Raw genomic sequence first — 17,381 nt, 5'->3', positions numbered from 1 at the left:
TCTCTCTCTCTCTTCCATCTCTTGGCGGCGACGCCCGCGAAGGTGCCGCAGGACGAGGGGTCTGAGCGGCGGAGGATGAAGGACCTTTCAGACGCGGTCTGTCCCCTCTTCGACAAAATGGTAGGCGGGAACGTGCGGCGCAAGCCGCGCGACCTGTTCGAGTCCGCAGGCGTCGGGAAACGGGCGGCCGACTTGCGCCGTGTGTTGAAAGCGCGTCGTCATCCCTTCCCGAGTCCTCGTAGCCCGTCGAGCGAGAAACACGCCCTTCCGCGGTACCGGGACGCCTCTTCGGGATCGACGACGTCGCGGATTGAGCCAGACGCTCGCGAGCGCCTGTCACGTGTGGGTTGCCTGCGTGGGTTGGGGTGCTCTCGCCTTTGTCGTGCCGGATCGCGAGACACCTGGGCGCGTTGCTCACGTTGCCGGCGCGTCCGAGAGCTCGGCGGACGAATGCGATCTCGTTTACCTGGGATCAAGAACGGCCCGGTATCCTTACCGACGGGATCCGTCAAGCGCTGCGAAGTATCGCAGTTATGTAACGATGTCATTGATGTCGCGTAGGAAAAAAAAAAAATTAGTTCAAAGCCTGTAACGTGTCTGCTGGTAAATTGCGTTCTATCGCGTGTTGTCCGATCTGAATTATCGGGAGGACGCAACATGCGACCTTTGTCACACGATACGGTGGATCCGTCAAATTTCGCTCGCTCGAAAGTGATCTGATTCGGAATCTGTATTTATGTTACGATACTTCTATGAGGTCGCATAACGCACGTGTGTGCCTTCCGGTTGAGAAAATCCCATTTTACCCAAATTGTACGGCTCACTTGGAGCATTCGACTCTGATACGATCATCGATCGCTGCTCTGAACGAGATCGTTGTATCCACGCGTCTAGATCAATTCCCTTCAATCGCGTATCGATCGTAGACCCCCGCTTTCCCATCCGCTCCAATTTCGCTCACGATGATCCCCGCATGTCCCATCGGTCCGTAACTTTAACGACATTGTCCTCCCGCGTTCGCTGCGAGGTATCGTTGACAGTCGGACACGCCGACGAGCGTTTCCCATTTCTATGCAGCTGCCTGCGGGAATAGAGTTCAATGACTCAGAAGGGGGGAGGGAGAGCTCGCGCGAGCAGGAAGGGGGTAAAAGTGGGAGACGTCTTTCGCGGCGTTCCGCGGGATTGACTGCGGGGAAACGAGCTGGCGAGCTGCTCGTTTGCGTGAACTCGTAAGTAGGAAAATGCGTCGCCCGGTGGAAAACACGAAATGGAAAGCACACGATGGAGAGGCGGAGCTTTCATCGCCTCCACCTACGCGCCCACCTTTCGCGGGAGGTCTGTCGTCCAGCCGGGTTTCCCGGACCTTTTCCGCCCTGCCTCTCTCTCTCTCCCTCTCTCCCTCTCCTCCTCTCCTTCTCTCTTCGTTTCTCCTTTTTCCACCCCCACTGTCACCCAACTCCGGGAGCGGCCCCGATGGTTTCCTTCATCGACTGTCTCTTATCGATGATGACAGTGAATCCGCCCGGAGGGCATTTCGCAGTCCACCTCCTTTGGAAAGCGCTCACCAATACCTAAAGACCGGGGACATTTGCTTAAACAGGATACCGGCTGAACCACCGCCAACGAGTCGACGGCCAATCAAAGCATGCTGGAGGGAATGAGACTGACGTCAAGACAGAGGCAATCGGGGCGGGAATCGGAGAGAGACCAGGGCACGTTGCGCCGATTAGAACGCCGATAAATCCCCAACGGGGATTATCAGCGTGCAACGAACGGCGCCGTAAAGAATGTTCGCGCGTGGTCCGCTCGCCAAACGGCCGTATATCGCGCGCGCCGGGCGGAGACGTTTAACAGCCGCAGCGAGCGAGAGCGCCGCTTCGAGCGAGCAGTACGCGCGAGTCCCACTGGATATCGACTGCTCGCCCAGTCCTCGCAGTACGAAGCTACCTGGAAGCAACTCTCCCACGTACCTTCACCCCTTTACCTTCGCACTTACCTTTTCAGCGCGGCCCCGCGAGCGGATCAACCGAAATTGCCTTCGCTACCCCAACCTGGAACGAGGAGGCCGAGCGTCTCCCCGTTATTCCATGGCCATCGGTTCCCGAAGTCAAGAGTCCGCTGAAGTCCGCTTTACGAACACGCTTCCCCCCTCCTTCCCGATTACGTCATTTATTCAACGCGCCGCGAGTTCGAAGTGAGCGAGCGGACTCCATACAGAACTCCTTGCCGCTGCTTTTCGGCGTTGGGGCGGTCGCGTCGGCAAACTGCGCGCTACCATCTTGCCGGGGAGAGAGAGAGAGAGGGAGGGGGCGATCCGGTCTCGCTCTTTAACCCCCCAAGTGCATCCCGCCCGCGCCCTTTCTCGCACACTCTTTCCCACCCTCGTGCGGATCCATACGTTCGCGGCTGCGGAGCGCCGAGCCACGTCGAGGAGAGCTCCACCTTCGCCGCCACTTTCGCCGCCGCCTCCACTTCCGTCTTCGCTGCCACCTCCGCTTCCGCCGCCTCTGCCCGCCGGAGCTCGCGCCATTTTGCCTGACCCTTTTTCCGCGCGCGACGCTGCCACCACCTTCGCGCTGACCCTTCTCGGCTCTCTCTCTCTTCTGCGCCGTGACCTTTCCTCGTCCCCGGAGCTTTAATCAGAGGCTTCTTCGCAGCGGCGGCACGGAGATAAGGAAATTAAACATTGGACGTCCGCACCACGGTGTATTTTTTTCGAGTTCCTCCGCCCGGCTCGCTCATCGCGCGGAGTATTTCTCGCGTCCTGACCGTGTCCGTTTCCCCGATTCGTCGCGGCCTCGAAAGGCACGTTTGTCCGTTTGAAACACGTGCGTTTTCAAATCGATGCCACCGGATCCCGAAGCCGCCCTTTCCACCCCACGTTCGCCGAATAAAGAAGCATCCCCCTAGACACGAGATTCTCAACGATTTATTCGTGTCGGCAATTTTACATAATCCACTCTCAACGGTACACCTAAAATCTCCCATTCAACCGTCTTGAGGTATTCACGTCACCTCCGAGAATACCGGTGTAAATGAAAAGGTAAAGAAACACGGGAATAATCCGAGAATATTTCATATGTTATGTGCGCTTGTTTCAATCTCAGGCTGGGAAGAAGTGTGTGCCTTCGCGATATTTCGGTGATTGTCTTTCGACAGCTCTTCTTGTAGCCGAGTTAGAGGATGCTAAACTATTCAAGCTGTTCGACCGAACGGCAATCCAGAAGCTACGTATATATTAAGATATTCTCGCACGTACCTGTCGAGTTTCTTCTCCGCATCCGGTCTGAAATATCTGGATATACCGTTGTCTGTGTCCGGGGAGAAAATAATTGGAGACGACACCAGCAGCACAGTTGTACATTCCATGATCGTTTTTTTTTATTTCGATTACAGAACAGCGATCGGGGAACTTACTTCTCTTCTTGATCCGTTTAGTGTATTTACAGTAGCTCGCAGGAGTGCATCGCGAGAGAGAGACTGATTTTGCCGATGATCTAAAAGTTTCCTCGGTAATTATACCGGCCGATGCGCCGAAAGCCGATCGTTGAGGAACGCAACGGAGGATCCGACGGAGGGGAAAAAGTTCGTCACGCGATGTCGTGAAAGCGCGCGCGACGATAAATTATTCGAGACGTAAAACAAGAAGCCACGATCGAGCGCGATCGGCTTTCTCTACTCGCGTCGTCCTTTCGCGTAACCTTAAGATTCTGTAATCCCGCCTGTGAAACGAGAATATCGCAGGAGAGCGTACGGCGATGTGATCGACAACGACGACGACGACGATTTTCGTCGAGTGGGAGATCGAAACCGCCTAACGTTTCGCAGCATTGACACGTCTTTGACAAGCGATCGACCTCATTAAGTACTCAAGTGTCGTGACAGTGAACACACATTATGTAGACGTACATGCGAAGTTTATAGTACAACGTATAACGATTGGCCGATGGCTCCAGGTATGCTTTCACAAACAATTCAGGTGTATCCGCAATCGCAAGACCGGTCGCGGGAACTGTCGTCGCGAAAATATCGTTAAGGCACAGAGAGAGAGAGAGAGAGAGACGAATTCGTCATCTAACAATTTATCGTCGAACATGCAACTTACCGAGTAGCAAAGTAGGGACAACACGGCAAAGCCAACGAAACTCACCGTCCTTTCGAGTAAGCCGTTGGAATCGCGCGCGAGAAAGCGATTTAATAATCGCGATTGCGATACGTAAAAAAAAAAAAAATACGTACGTAAGAAAAGCAAAACTGTAGGAATAGATTGAGGAAATTTCTTTACTTGTATAGTCACGGCTCCGACAATACGTACGTGTGGAAACAAGGGGAGCTCCGCGCAGCAGTTTCCAGAGAGGGGACGATTGGTAACGCGGATTAAATACGACGGATATGATCGTCGTCGACGTGCAAAATTGGCGACGAGGTGATCCTGGGGAGGGCGACGCTTAGGTGGGCGATCTTTATGTATGTATGTGTGTGTGTATGTGTGTGTGTAGACTAAGGAAGTTAATTTACTAACTCTAAGATGCATAAACGTACACGTTAATTCTAGGGAGTTAATTTACGTAAACGCCGAGAAATATACAAGTATTTACACGGGCGACCGCGGGAGGGCTGCGGGGGGCGGTTGGGCGGTTGCGATGAGGGGGTCGCTCGTTGACGATCGCTCGTTGCCACGGCTGATCATCCCTCGACTCTCGGCCGCGGAGTTATCGCGGCGGGCCGTCGAGTCGACTCACATGTAGATGCGTCGCAGATCGGACGGTGACGTTATCATGTTGCATTGCGGACAGAGCTTCTTCGCACCCTGCAACACCGACAAGAAACGTCGTTTCTTGACAGCTTTTGCGGCCGGAGACGTCGTCTGACGCCCAGACTGGATGCGGGACGACAATCGAGAAAATAGCGAGGAATCGGGGGTTGATTTCGGGTGAACGGGGTGACTTCGGTGTATCGATACGTAGACTTAACTCAATTTATGACGAATTCGCGATAATCAACGATCAAATTAACGAAGCCACACGTAGAAAATAAATTTTGCCAGAACGATCAATTGTTTGTTAATATAGTGGCAAGAAAAGAAACTTGTTCGGACAGTGTAAAGATTTGTTAAAAGTATTCATTGCTATTTGCTGGATATATGAGCAACAAAATAACTTGGTTATGCTAATTAAATTTGATTGCTGTCGCAACATTTTGTTACGATAATATTATTTTTCCCGTGCAACAAATCTTTTTGCCGTCACTATATTAACAATTTGTTTGTTCTAGCAAAATGTTTTCGCCGTGTATTAGAAAGTCAGACTCCGAATTTGAATTTTCAATTATGACCATCTGAAATATCAACGTTTCCGCGCACGAATAAGACTGTCTGACTCACGGAGAAAAATAATTTGCTGGCACAGCCAAGTCTATGCGAAATCAATCAGTTGCTGTTGTGGAGGAAGACAACTTTGTTAAGAGTACCAATTGCCATTCGCTGGATTATTTCCGCTTAATCTATATGTTGTTTTGCTTGAAATTAGCAAATTTATAACAAATTAGTAAATGTAGGAAAATACTATTTTGTTCTAATGGCGAATTAACGTGTGCCAAGGACAAATTATTCATTCAACAGAATACTTCTTACTCCGAGCCTTATTCTAAAATGTTTTCGTTGTCGCAAATTTTTCTCGGCGGCTGTTCTAGAAGCGTTTCCGATTGGTCCATCATCCGAAGAGGGGGCCAGTCGAAAATGCTTGTAAAGTTTTGCAACAGTCACCGAGGAAAATTTCGAAACGTAGTCCTGGCAACAAAACTGTTTCTGCTCTAACGTTCCTCCTCTTACGAAATAATTCATTAATTCGGTTACGCCGATTAAATTTCATCGCCGTCGCAACGGATATGCAGTAGCAATGGTGGTTTCGCAAACAACAGCAAAATTAATTTTCTCCGTGCTTGTTTTCCTCCTGCGTAGTGCTGCGTTCAATATTGAAATTAGATTTCTACTTGCGAGAGTTTGAAATGTTCAATTGCTCGAGTGCAGTTACTACGATTACAAAGTGGAAAACGAACAGATGTACTCACCAGAGTGTGCAACCAGCATTGTTCGCAGTGTACATGCCAGCAGCAGACCGAAGTGACTGGCTTCTTGTACTGTTCCTGGAAAGGAGAAGCCGCGCCTTCGGTGAAACAGTCGATGTGTATGTTCGATCGCGCACCTCTTCCGATATCGGACAAAATTCACGGAATCGGTTGAAACATGGAAGTTTCGATTCTCGCGGGCAACAAAGACGCAACAAGTGCGGTGGTCGATAACACCAGCGAACAAAGCAACTGGGTAGATGTCAATATAAACCTCAGCGTCCAACTCGAAAAAGAAGGTTCGAAACATTGTTATTATCCGTCTGTATCTCTCGTCGAATCGTCAGTACGCGGAAGGCTTCGAAATTGCACTGTTTTCAAAATTCGTCAAACGAATTTTCTTGTAATTTTTCCTTGTAATCTCAACGACGGCGGCGTTCGAGGGAGCGTCGTCTCTACTCTTTCTGTACATCTCTTTCGAATGCTCCTCAATGTTTTAAAATATTCCAGAAAAGGACAAGAGCGAATTTTCAAAGATATTGTCGAAATATTTGCCGTTCTAGCAAAATTTGTTTTCCCCGTGTGAATTGCGTTCGACTCGACGATTTCGCAATCGGCAGTCAGATCGACACGTTTGAGGCCGTCGAGGAGGTTTCGCAAGATGAATTAATGTTATTATTCGCGGCCGTTACGTCAGCGGCATTCCTGCCAGGATTCGCGAACACGTCCGCCACGTTTATCTCGACCGATAATGGCGGCAATTCGATACACCCGAAGCGTTTTACTGCCGCACTTCGCGGTCGAACGGGAGGGAATGCAGCGACGGAGATGGTTTTATCTCGCGAGTGGCGAGTTATTTCGCGAGATCGCGAGCGCGAGATCCGCGAGAACATGAGTCCGCCTTATAATGAAGTGTATAAAGTCGGACAGGTACGATATCGCGCTGAACGATGGAAACGTTGGCCGGTGGTTATCACGAGAGAGAGAGGGCGCGAAATGCACCTTCCCTACTTCGTTACTTCGAAAATACCGGCGTTATAACGACGATCATTTATTCGGCGATCTAAATATTTCAGACTGTCGCGCGCGACCGACACGAGAAACGCGGTCGAATTTTACGCGAGTCGAGTTTTACATCCCGTTACGATTATTTACGAGCCGTGAATGTGAACGCGCGCGCGAGATCGCGTTCGTAGTTTTTTGTGATATTTTTTTCGGATAAAGCGCGAAGAGATAATATAATGTAACGTCACAAGCACGTAATAATGCACGGGACNGTTTTTCCCCCCCCCCCCCCGCTTCCTGGAAACCGCCGAGTAGACTATAACGATGATCTGATTACGATGACTCAATTACGAACACGCGCCGCATTAGCGTTCGAAAGTTAATCGATCCAGTTCGGTCACGCTCCGGCAATAAAACGCGTTTTTCCAGAGTCCTTCCGAAACCTAATTTTCATTATTACCGTGGGTTTTATTTATTTTACGCAGGGTATTATAAAATTTGCCTCATTCGCCGTAAACAATGCATTATCCCATAAAATTTCAGCTAACGAAGCAATGCTTTTTAATTCGACTGTTTTACCAGCCGTTTTGCAAGCGCGAAAATGTATGTAATCTGCGGCGAAACGGGTTGAAAATCATCCCGACGATTTTCATCTCATTCCAGAGCACATCGAAGAGAAACATACCGCAGCCTTTTTGCTGCCGAACGTGCCCCTAACGCTCGATTTTGCATATACAAAAAATTCAAAGCCGATTCTTTTATAGTCAGGCATAATTTTAATTTATTTTTTAATCTTTTTCGATGCCGGGTCACCAAAAAAAAAATCGGTCAATAGATTATTGAGTAAAACTATACCCACATAGAAAAAACAAAAAAACGCTAGATTCAAGTAAATGATAAATTTTTATTTGGATTAAATGAAATTTTACTTGTATCGAATAAATATTACTTGAATGTAGAAAAATGCTACTTTCAAGTAATATTTACTTCATCCAAATAACAATTTGCTAAAGAGTATTATGGAGTGAGTAATTATTTACTTGAATCTAATCACTTTTCCTGTGCAACTGTAAAAGTAGTGACCCCGAGTTCTTTGCAAAAATCCCTTCGAACTTATCGAACGCATTTCCACTTATCCAATGCATTTCACTTTTGCACTCCTCGTCGATCTATTTGTAAGAATTCGCGCAGGACACCGCTGCTCTTCGCGTTTTCCTATCTCATTTTCACCGATTACAAACGCAACCTGCCGCTTCGTTCGCTCCGCGTCGCAGAAAGCGATCGATTCCGCAGATCAACTAATTGACTCACCATGCAAATGAGACACTTGAAGGGTTGACCGCGCATCTCGGCCTCGAGTTCGCGAATGCGACCTCGAAGGGCCTCCACGACCGGCGTATCGCCGTCTCTCCTGGGCGAGCCGGAGGCACCCTCGTCGGCGTCGTTCTGCTGACCGACGGGTGTCGCGGCGCCCGGCTCCGGCTTCACTTCGACCAGGCCCTGCGCCCCCAGCTGGTCCGGTGTCAGCTGTTGAGGAGTGTGCGGCGCGTTCGGCGAGATGACGGCCTCGCGAAGGGCGTCCCGTTCTTTCTGTTCCCGCGGCGTACCGTCGATCCGCGGCGCGACCACGTCCGCCTCGGAATACTGCGCCGGGCCGAACTCGGCGGCGTCGTCGCCGTCGACCACCAGGTCCACGTCTTCGTCTTCCTGGTTGCCGGGACCGCCCCCGGCACCGGAGCGATTGCTCGAGGAGGTGGCGAGACCCGCGGCTGCGGGGAAGGCGGACGCCTCTTAGTGCAAGCACGACGTAAAGTACGTTCACAGTCGGTCATAAGACGGTTGCTAGTTTGTTTTTTACACGTTTCGGAACACACGAAAAATACGTCGAAGCGAATACGATTTACGATTTACGAATGGTGGATGGGTCCGATAACTATCAAAATTACGCATACAGATATAACTTTGACGTATACATATGTAATTTTGACAGCTGTCTGTCCATCCATCGCGCATATCCGTGAATCATAGATTCGCTCCGGCGTATTTTTTGTATATTTTAAAATATGCAAGAAAAAACTGTTGCAACCGTCCTGTAACCGATTGTACAGCATAAATAACGCTGACTGTACGCACGAGACAGAAGAAGGTTGGCTCCACATGCACGTGTCGGTTGATAATAGCGGACTAAATATTTGAACTCTCTTCCTTGCCGTAAATAGGAAAGTATTTTTTTCTTTTACTTTGACTTACTCTAATTTATGTCGATAAATGGGTGAGTGGGAGATTATTATCGGTATTAATTAATAATCATCCAAATTTCGGAGCTCGTTAAAGGGCCAGATTGATAGGCTGGACGGCATATAAAAGACCGAAAAACTTGTCAACGCGTATTGTTCCTCCTCGTAAAATGTTATTCTCCTAGAAATTAATTCGTGCTGAATATCATGCGATGTCTTTTATCGGCTTAATTTTTGCACATGGTTGAATACTGAGAGAGTCTTTTTATTCTTTTTATTTCTTATTATGTCACTTTTGTCTTGTTTTGCCTCTTTCGTTTTACTTTGCGTTATTTGTACGGATATTTCTAAAACTAATGTATGATACGTGTGGAAAGACTGGAGTTAATTGCCGTAAGAGGATGACTCGGACGCGGTTACGCGATTTACAGTTGAATGTGATTGTGTGATTTCCGTGTCACAAAATGTATCTAAAAGTGATTTGTTTTGTAAAATTTACAACGTTTCTCGAGTTTTCGAAGAAATATTTAAGATAAACGAATCCCAATGATGTTTATCGAAAACTAATAATGGCGTTTTCAATTGGTCTCGATATAGAGTGCTTTCTTTCCGCAAAAGGCAAACTAAATAAATTCACATAATTACGATCTAAATCACACAAAATTTGCAATTATCGGGCATGCATGCGTTTATTTTATGTTTTCGCGGCGCAAACATATATATTTAATGCGTATTGATCTAACATTTTTACATAAATAAAATTAAACCGGTGCCCAATAACCGCAAATTTATCGCAAATATTTGCTTACGCGCGCATCATAATAAATTCGCGCGTAATTTATTCCGGCAGAGTGTAACGCTACTCACCGGAGAAACCACCGACGAGCATAGAAGTGGCACGTACTCTTCTCTGGCCGGCCCACTCGTACTCGTCGAAGGTCTCGGCGTCGCCCTCGACGTCGACCTCCTCTTCGTCGAGATTCGCGTTCTGCCCGGCCGGGTTTCCGTTGTTCTGCTTGTTCAGACAACGGTCGACATGCTGATTCAATTCCTCCGGAGTACCCGACAGCCTCTCGCTGCAAACCGGACAGGCCGTCTCGTCCGCTTTTCTCTTCCGATTCTTAACGCGTATTCTGGCCTGCACAAAAGAAACGGCATCGCACGTATCGTTATTATAATACCGGTTGTCGTGAGAAACGCATTAACATATTACGATATATAATGTACTATAAAATAACATATGCGCGCGTATCTTATAATATAAAAATATAATAATATTAATATAAATAATATTGTAATAATTAAACATACTATATATATACGATCGTGTCGCAATCAATCTTAACTTGAGAAAACTATCTTTAGTATTTCATACGTACTACGATGGTGAAATGATTTTTTTCTTTATTTTCAGAATAGACGAAATCTCTGAATACTTCAAGTTATTTTCTCGACACATCTTTGAATCTAAACGAGTAAAGTTGGAATTTTTCCATTCCCGCGCGACGATTATTGAAATTTTACTTCATACAGGTGTATCAAATTAAAGAAATGAAAAATTATAAATATTTTAGTAAGCGCAAAATTTATAAAGATTTCACACGTCAATGATAAATATTTAAGATACGAGCCAACGAATGCGTCACCTGTCTATTGGCCTTGATCCTTTTGTAGGTTTCCCATCTACCCTGGGGGGTACCGTCTGCCGCCGATGGAGCGTGTAACATCGATCCATGGGGATGATCCTGGGCGTGCGTCGGCGGCAAGGTCGACCTCGAAGGTCGAGGCCTCGCAGACGCGGACGAGACCTTATAGAGCCGATCAAGCTCTTGGGCAAAATGCTGCTCCAATTCTTGCGGTCTCACTGTCACGCCGCATACCGGGCAGCAAGACGGGTCCGAGGGAAATTTTTTCTTGCCTGAAACACAGAAGATACGTACAAATTAAATCTGGCTCACAAAGATGGCGATTCATAAAATAACAAAAAAAACTGCCGGAAATATTGAGTTATTTATATAATTATATAAATATTCAAATAAAGTTTCTTAATTTCCCTTAGTAATAATGACAAAAATAATAACAACAGGAAAGTGTAAGTATGATAACAATAAAAGTGTAAATATAATAATAACAAGTAAAAATAAATAAAAATAAGTAAAGATAACAATGAAAAATAAATAAGTATAACAATAAGTAAAAATAATAAGATAAATAATACATAAGTGTAAGTATAACAATAATAAGTAAAAAATAATAAATAAAATAATAAGAAAAAATCATGATAACGATGTGAAAATGAAATTAATGATTATGATAACGATATGATTATAATAGATGCGGCATTTTTTCCTATTCATTAAAACAGTAATCAATAGAATGACTTCGGATTGCGAAGGCTTGCGAGATGCTCCGAATTAATCGCGAGATTTGCAGAACATTCGAAGAAACGGTAAAATCGTGACACCACCATGGCGTCACGTGTGCACGCCGCACGTCGCAATCAAACGGAATGAGAATCGTCGGTGCCTCTTCGTTTGAGAAGGAAGCGGAACGAATCAAGAGAAGCGAGTCCTTTCTTATTCGACAATTAAACGCGCTTAAAAGACGTCTTTGATGTTCTCGCCGGCGAGGATTCAGCGGCGCGCGCGCGTCTCGAGGAGCGTGGAAGTGGAGGAGTGGAATCACCGCGGGCCACTCCTGGGAGACAGCGGCTAACGCGATTTAAAAAGTATTCAACTCGGCCCGTAATTACTTTCCGCAGCCACGGGGTCCACGTTCACCTCGTCGTCTTCGTCGTCGTCCGCGCCGTCGAGACGCGCGCATCGCATTAAGCCCAGAAACGAGCCGCGAAACGAAAACCGCCGTCGTAGGTCAACGCGGGCCCCGGCTCGTTTACCCGCAATTTATTGCCCCGTAAAACGGCGAGTAAAAGAAAGAAAAGGGGGAAAAAAGGTCACCAGCGGGGCGGCGGCGGGGAGGGAAAAGCGCGAACGGTGTAATCCAGCGGGATACTTCCGTCGTGCCTCTCTTGCGCGGCCCGACGCACTCCGACGTCGGGAATGCATAATTAATCGCGGAAAACTTGTCGCCGCCACCGTCATTGGCGTCGTGTCCGTCGAAAAGATAGCCCCGCGCGGCTAACTGGCATAAACTTATAGGAAAAGTTCGCGGGACCGACGGATTCCACCGGTTGATTTTAATTACGCGTTGATCGACCGTATCTCAGGCCGTGCTTCGCAATGTTCTCGCGTCCGGGGAAAATCCTTACAAGGCAATAAATATTTATCGCGGGCCGAGCGGGGCCGGCTGCTCCACCCGGATGCACCGGTCGTGCCTTTCTGTCGCGGAATCGCGGTTTATCACAGCCGCGTCTCGCTGCTCTCCTCGCCGACGAGACTCCGCGCGCGCTCCTCGACGAGACTCTCGCGCGAGGCCGCGTCGACGCGTTTAAACATCGCCGGATCTAAATTGAAATCTAAACGACACGGCGCTCCTAGAAATGATATTACAAGCGCGCGGCTTCTAATTTATCGACTGGGAATAGCGCGCGGAATTATTTAGGGGCGATTTATAAACCGAACCGTGGCGCAAACATGCATCATCCGTTGGAATTTGCGCCGTGGGTTCCCAGGGAAACGAGTTAAGGTCCTATTTACGGTGGACGACATCCTCGTCGACAGAGATATCTCCGTCATGATCGCTCCGATCGCGACTTCGACTTTATTCTAATCGGGACGATTAGATCGCGGCGAGTGTCGTCATTATTCGGTTCTATTTTACGCGATTTCAATCGCGACAACTTCGCGATAAACCCGATAGCCTCCCGATAGATTTCCTTCTTCTTCTCTCCTTCAAACGCGCAAACATCGCGCACGTGTGATCTTTCACTCTTTCTGACCTGAATTTACTTATGCGAGTGAAAAGAAATTTTTCTTTCAATTTCCTTTGCCTTCGGGCACGGCAAGAGTTACAATGAGGAAATTTAAAAGTTAGTGATTACTATTGGAATCAGCCGGGCAGAAAGAGTTAATCGTGCAAAGGGCCGTTCAACAATTACGTCATGAGGAGAGGAGGGGTAGGTCTATTATCTTGCGTGATGATCTGCGATGGCAGATGGAGAGGGGGAGCAAACGCTGTGGAACGTCACATCAGGTGGCAGAATTAAATCAATGCGTTTTAAAGCGTGTTGTGATTCATACGGCAAGAAACGTGTGAAAAGGGTTTCAGCCAAATTACACGCTTATGCTTATCTTGAAAATAACACACTTCGGTTTGCGCAATGTTGTAACTACGGATGCGCGTGGTTGTCTACCTTGCTTGCATTCGTGATTCATTCGGTTACATTTGACGAAAACTTTTGAGTATCGACAGCGACACTCCTTTTTTTACCCGTTCTTGTTTTTTCATTTCATTTTAGTAATATCGATAAAAATTATTCTATACGGAGGCAAGGAAGGGGAATAATTCCACATGTCACATAATATCGGAAGAGGGGTTGGTCGAAATATTTTGTGACGAAACGTGAGGAAAGGCAGGAGGAAGGATGAAAATTACTCAAATTCCATCCGACATAATTGCTGAACGGCCCTCTAATTGTAATTATCATTTACCTGCGCCGGGGGTAATGAATATTATCCGAGTTTTCTTTAAGATCCTCTACAAGTATATACTGTAAACAGATCCTTACTTCCCCGGGCCGAACGCGAGGTATACGCGCACTTAGGTGCACTTTGCATAATTAGGTGCCTCGAGTTTCCTTCATCGGTCTTAATCGGCCGTAAGCTGCCGGGACTCAGCGATAAAATAACGCAAAGCCGACGACGCGTGAACGCGAATCGCGCACTTTGCATGCGCTTCGACATTCCTGAATGATAATCGCGAGCTGCCTCGCGAAGCGATAACGTCTCGGTTAACGGAAGTCGGCGGAATTAACGTCGCGACGACACGATGAAGAAAGACAACTCGAGGAGAGATGGAATTACACGAGATTCATCAGCCGCGTCGCGCTTTCCACATCGGGGATAATTCTGGGATTGCGTCCGCCGGAGACCGAATCCGCCTCGCTCAATTGTTAAATCAAGTCGTAAATATTGCACAAGATAGCTTGCAGGGGACTTCAGACAGCTGCTAAGAGTGTCTCCTCTGTCGAATTTGCGGGAGATCATGGCTCGTTGAAGATTTCAACCGGTACTACCAGCGTTTCAGACACGTGGCGACGTTTTTACTTTGAGTTCACACGTCCGTATGAAAGTACAAAACTGTGCAACTTCCAAATTTTGTACCGATGCTAATGTAGAATCGTAATAATTTATGCACGAAACGCATCTTATGAATGCTCCTTGAAACGTAAATAACGATGATGTCCGTAGAACAGTCAAATTAATGTTTGAGCTTGCGTGAATACGTAAACGGTCACGTCCTATTTTGCGGTAATGTAAAAATTTATACGTAGCGTTCGCGAAATTACATTTCTGGACGAAAAACGGTGTTTAGAAAAACGGAGCTTACATTCGAACATTGGAATAGCCTCCGGAATAGCGTGTTGCTGTTGCAAAATTAGTTATATCACTCACACACAACGTTCGATCACTCGATCGTGCAATCCGGTGTATAATAAATCGCTCTTCGTCTGCCGAAAGCGACCACGAATAGATTTCGGTCGAAATCGACGGGCAATATCGCGGAAATTTCGTTAGACGGACGGTGTCTGCTTAGACGACGATATCAATGTCAGAGCGGTGCGATAAATCGGATTAACACGTTTAAAAATGCGTCTTTCTTCCGATGATAAACGCGCGAGAGCGCCGAGAGCTCTCGAAAGCTTTAATCAACGCGTCACCGACACCATCGGCACTTTTTTACTTATTAATGAGATTATTCGATCGCGTCGCGCCGGTAGCCTGATTAAAGGTACTTTAAGCGATAACTCGCCGAGCGATAACTGGAAGCCACCGATGACGAACGATCCCTCCTGCCGTTTGCATCTAATCTGCTAATCGGCGAATTATCCAGAAAGTCAGTAAAGGTAAGTAAAAACATTTGTCGCGAATTGAAACGACTCGCGAATCCTACAGCGAAGTCTTACGTTAAAAAGCAAAAAATAATTAGCTATGGGATTATTAAAAATTAAATTAGTGCTGTATTATTTTTTATAATTTAAATTAATTTTAGTTTAATAACATAATTGAAGAAAGAAATTAGTTCCTTGCGAAATGACAAATTCATTTAGGAATTGTGTAATTTTACGATTTAGAAGGATCGTCTGTTTGATTATAAAGGAGAATGCGAAGAAACAAAATGGAATATGAAATAAAAGCTTGTAAATCTACACGGAGAAAGAAATTTTGCTAGAACAGCAAATTGTTTGTTAATAGATAGCAAAACAAATTTGAACAGCAGAAAGATTTGTTAAGAACCGTAATTGTTATTTGCTGGACATATGGACAGCAAAACAATTTTGATGCGCCAAATAAATTTTATTGCTGTCGCAACGACGTTTTGCGAAGAAAAAAGCAAAATTATTTTTTCCGCGTCACAAATCTTCTTGCTGCTCACTATATCAACAAGCAATTTGCTGTTCCAGCAAAACTTGTTTTCTCCGTGTACATCGCACGGTTTGCAGAACTTTTCTAATTACCGTTTGTGTTCGCACCTGCCATTCGATATCGTCTCGCCGCGTAACTCGAACCTTTTATCGCGTCTTGCCATTGCAATCAATAACCGCCGCGTGCCGCAAAAATCTTGTGAGAAACGCGTACGTACAACGTGTGGCGAGTAAAATGCATGAATCGGGGGAAAAAATATTACTTCCCGGCACGAATTCCATAGAGCGTACGAAAATAAACGCTCCGTCTGAGCGGTCGCACCTGCTGCTATTTTCCGACGATAACACTTGGCGAGGTCTTCTCGAAAAATAGAGAGAACTCGCGGCCAAATTTTCGTGTGCAACTTTCGAAATCTTTAATCGCGCGATGAATCTATAAATGCTCGTCGCATTGAGCGAGGAATTTGGAGAAGTGGAAAAATCATATCGTCATAAAAAGAGGAGGTGATATCGCACATGGAGAGTCAAAGCGCTCCCGCAAAGCGTGATAACACATTTGAGTAATAGGGTGCTTTGTCGCTCACAACATATTCTCTTGAGCTTTTAATTTTATTCTTTCTTTTTTCGCTCGAGCGCGACCTGAGCGATTGGCTCGTTTGTTTTGACAAAAGACCCGGTGGTGCCCGCGAGTCACGAGGATTTGATCGTGACAAATGTTTCACGTCGACAGCGCGAGGACACCCTCGCCCTCACAAATCTTGACCCTCAAGAGCCGACTAGTAAAAATAGACGAGGGAACTCTCGTGGTTGCTGTTGCGGTTTCCGGAAAGGGAACGACGGGCGGTTTGTTTGCGCATTTCAAAGAGGCGCGAGTATCCTTAGACTCGGAAAATATTCTCATTCACTATCCCGCGAGGAGCGCGCGCTTTGATACTCTCGCTGTACTTCGCGCGGCAATAATTATAAAACAGAGAACGAAACCCGGTGTGTGCAGGGTCTCTTCGGCAGGGAATGATTTAACGGCAGTTATCTCGATATGGATTTGATGCTTCCGTGATTCGGACAAATGGTATACGGCTAATCCGTGATTCATATTCTATTCAAATATACACACACGTATGGGAAGAAGTTTTATGGAAATTTTCGCGGAGTCGCTTATAATACTCTTTGCCGTTGAAATTGTGAATTTAAAAATATCGCCGTGCAGAAAAATTACCCTACACGCAATATCTATCCATTTTATTATAGAACGTTTTTTTTACATTTATTTTTATACAGTACCCACATACTCTCTCTCTCTCTCTCTCTCTCTGTGTATGTGTGCATGTATCGAATGTTCTCGTTGAGTATTTTATATTCGTCGGCTTTTTCGAGAATTGACGCGAGACGTCTAATGAGAACAGTATTTGTTTTACAGTGAAAATTTTTCTCAATTGCACCGGTTCAATGATCCCTCTCGGCTCTCGTTACATTTTCTAGGAATAAAATATCGATGACAAATGCCATCGACTGCGCGGTGGCGGCGGCGG

At 46.5% G+C, this 17,381-nt stretch overlaps 1 protein-coding gene across 1 annotated transcript in view; it reads right to left on the bottom strand.

The window, feature by feature from the left end:
- Window positions 1-3,356: 3,356 nt before the first annotated feature.
- The window catches only part of LOC106747290 (E3 ubiquitin-protein ligase Rnf220-like), a 188,709-nt gene continuing 174,684 nt past the window's right edge, over window positions 3,357-17,381 (bottom strand). Inside the window, exons 5-9 of the mRNA XM_014624684.1 lie at window positions 10,955-11,226; window positions 10,176-10,446; window positions 8,383-8,840; window positions 6,070-6,144; window positions 3,357-4,810 (exon numbers count right to left, since the gene is read on the bottom strand). Of these exons, the coding sequence (XP_014480170.1) occupies window positions 4,739-4,810; window positions 6,070-6,144; window positions 8,383-8,840; window positions 10,176-10,446; window positions 10,955-11,226 (1,148 nt within the window). The 3' untranslated portion in view covers window positions 3,357-4,738. The remainder of the gene's footprint in view (window positions 4,811-6,069; window positions 6,145-8,382; window positions 8,841-10,175; window positions 10,447-10,954; window positions 11,227-17,381) is intronic.

This window comes from Dinoponera quadriceps, unplaced genomic scaffold (genome assembly GCF_001313825.1).
Source record: "Dinoponera quadriceps isolate SergipeBrazil2010 unplaced genomic scaffold, ASM131382v1 scaffold2346, whole genome shotgun sequence".
Classification (NCBI taxonomy): Eukaryota; Metazoa; Arthropoda; class Insecta; order Hymenoptera; family Formicidae; genus Dinoponera; species Dinoponera quadriceps.
This window is presented reverse-complemented; position numbering and strand designations above follow the sequence as displayed.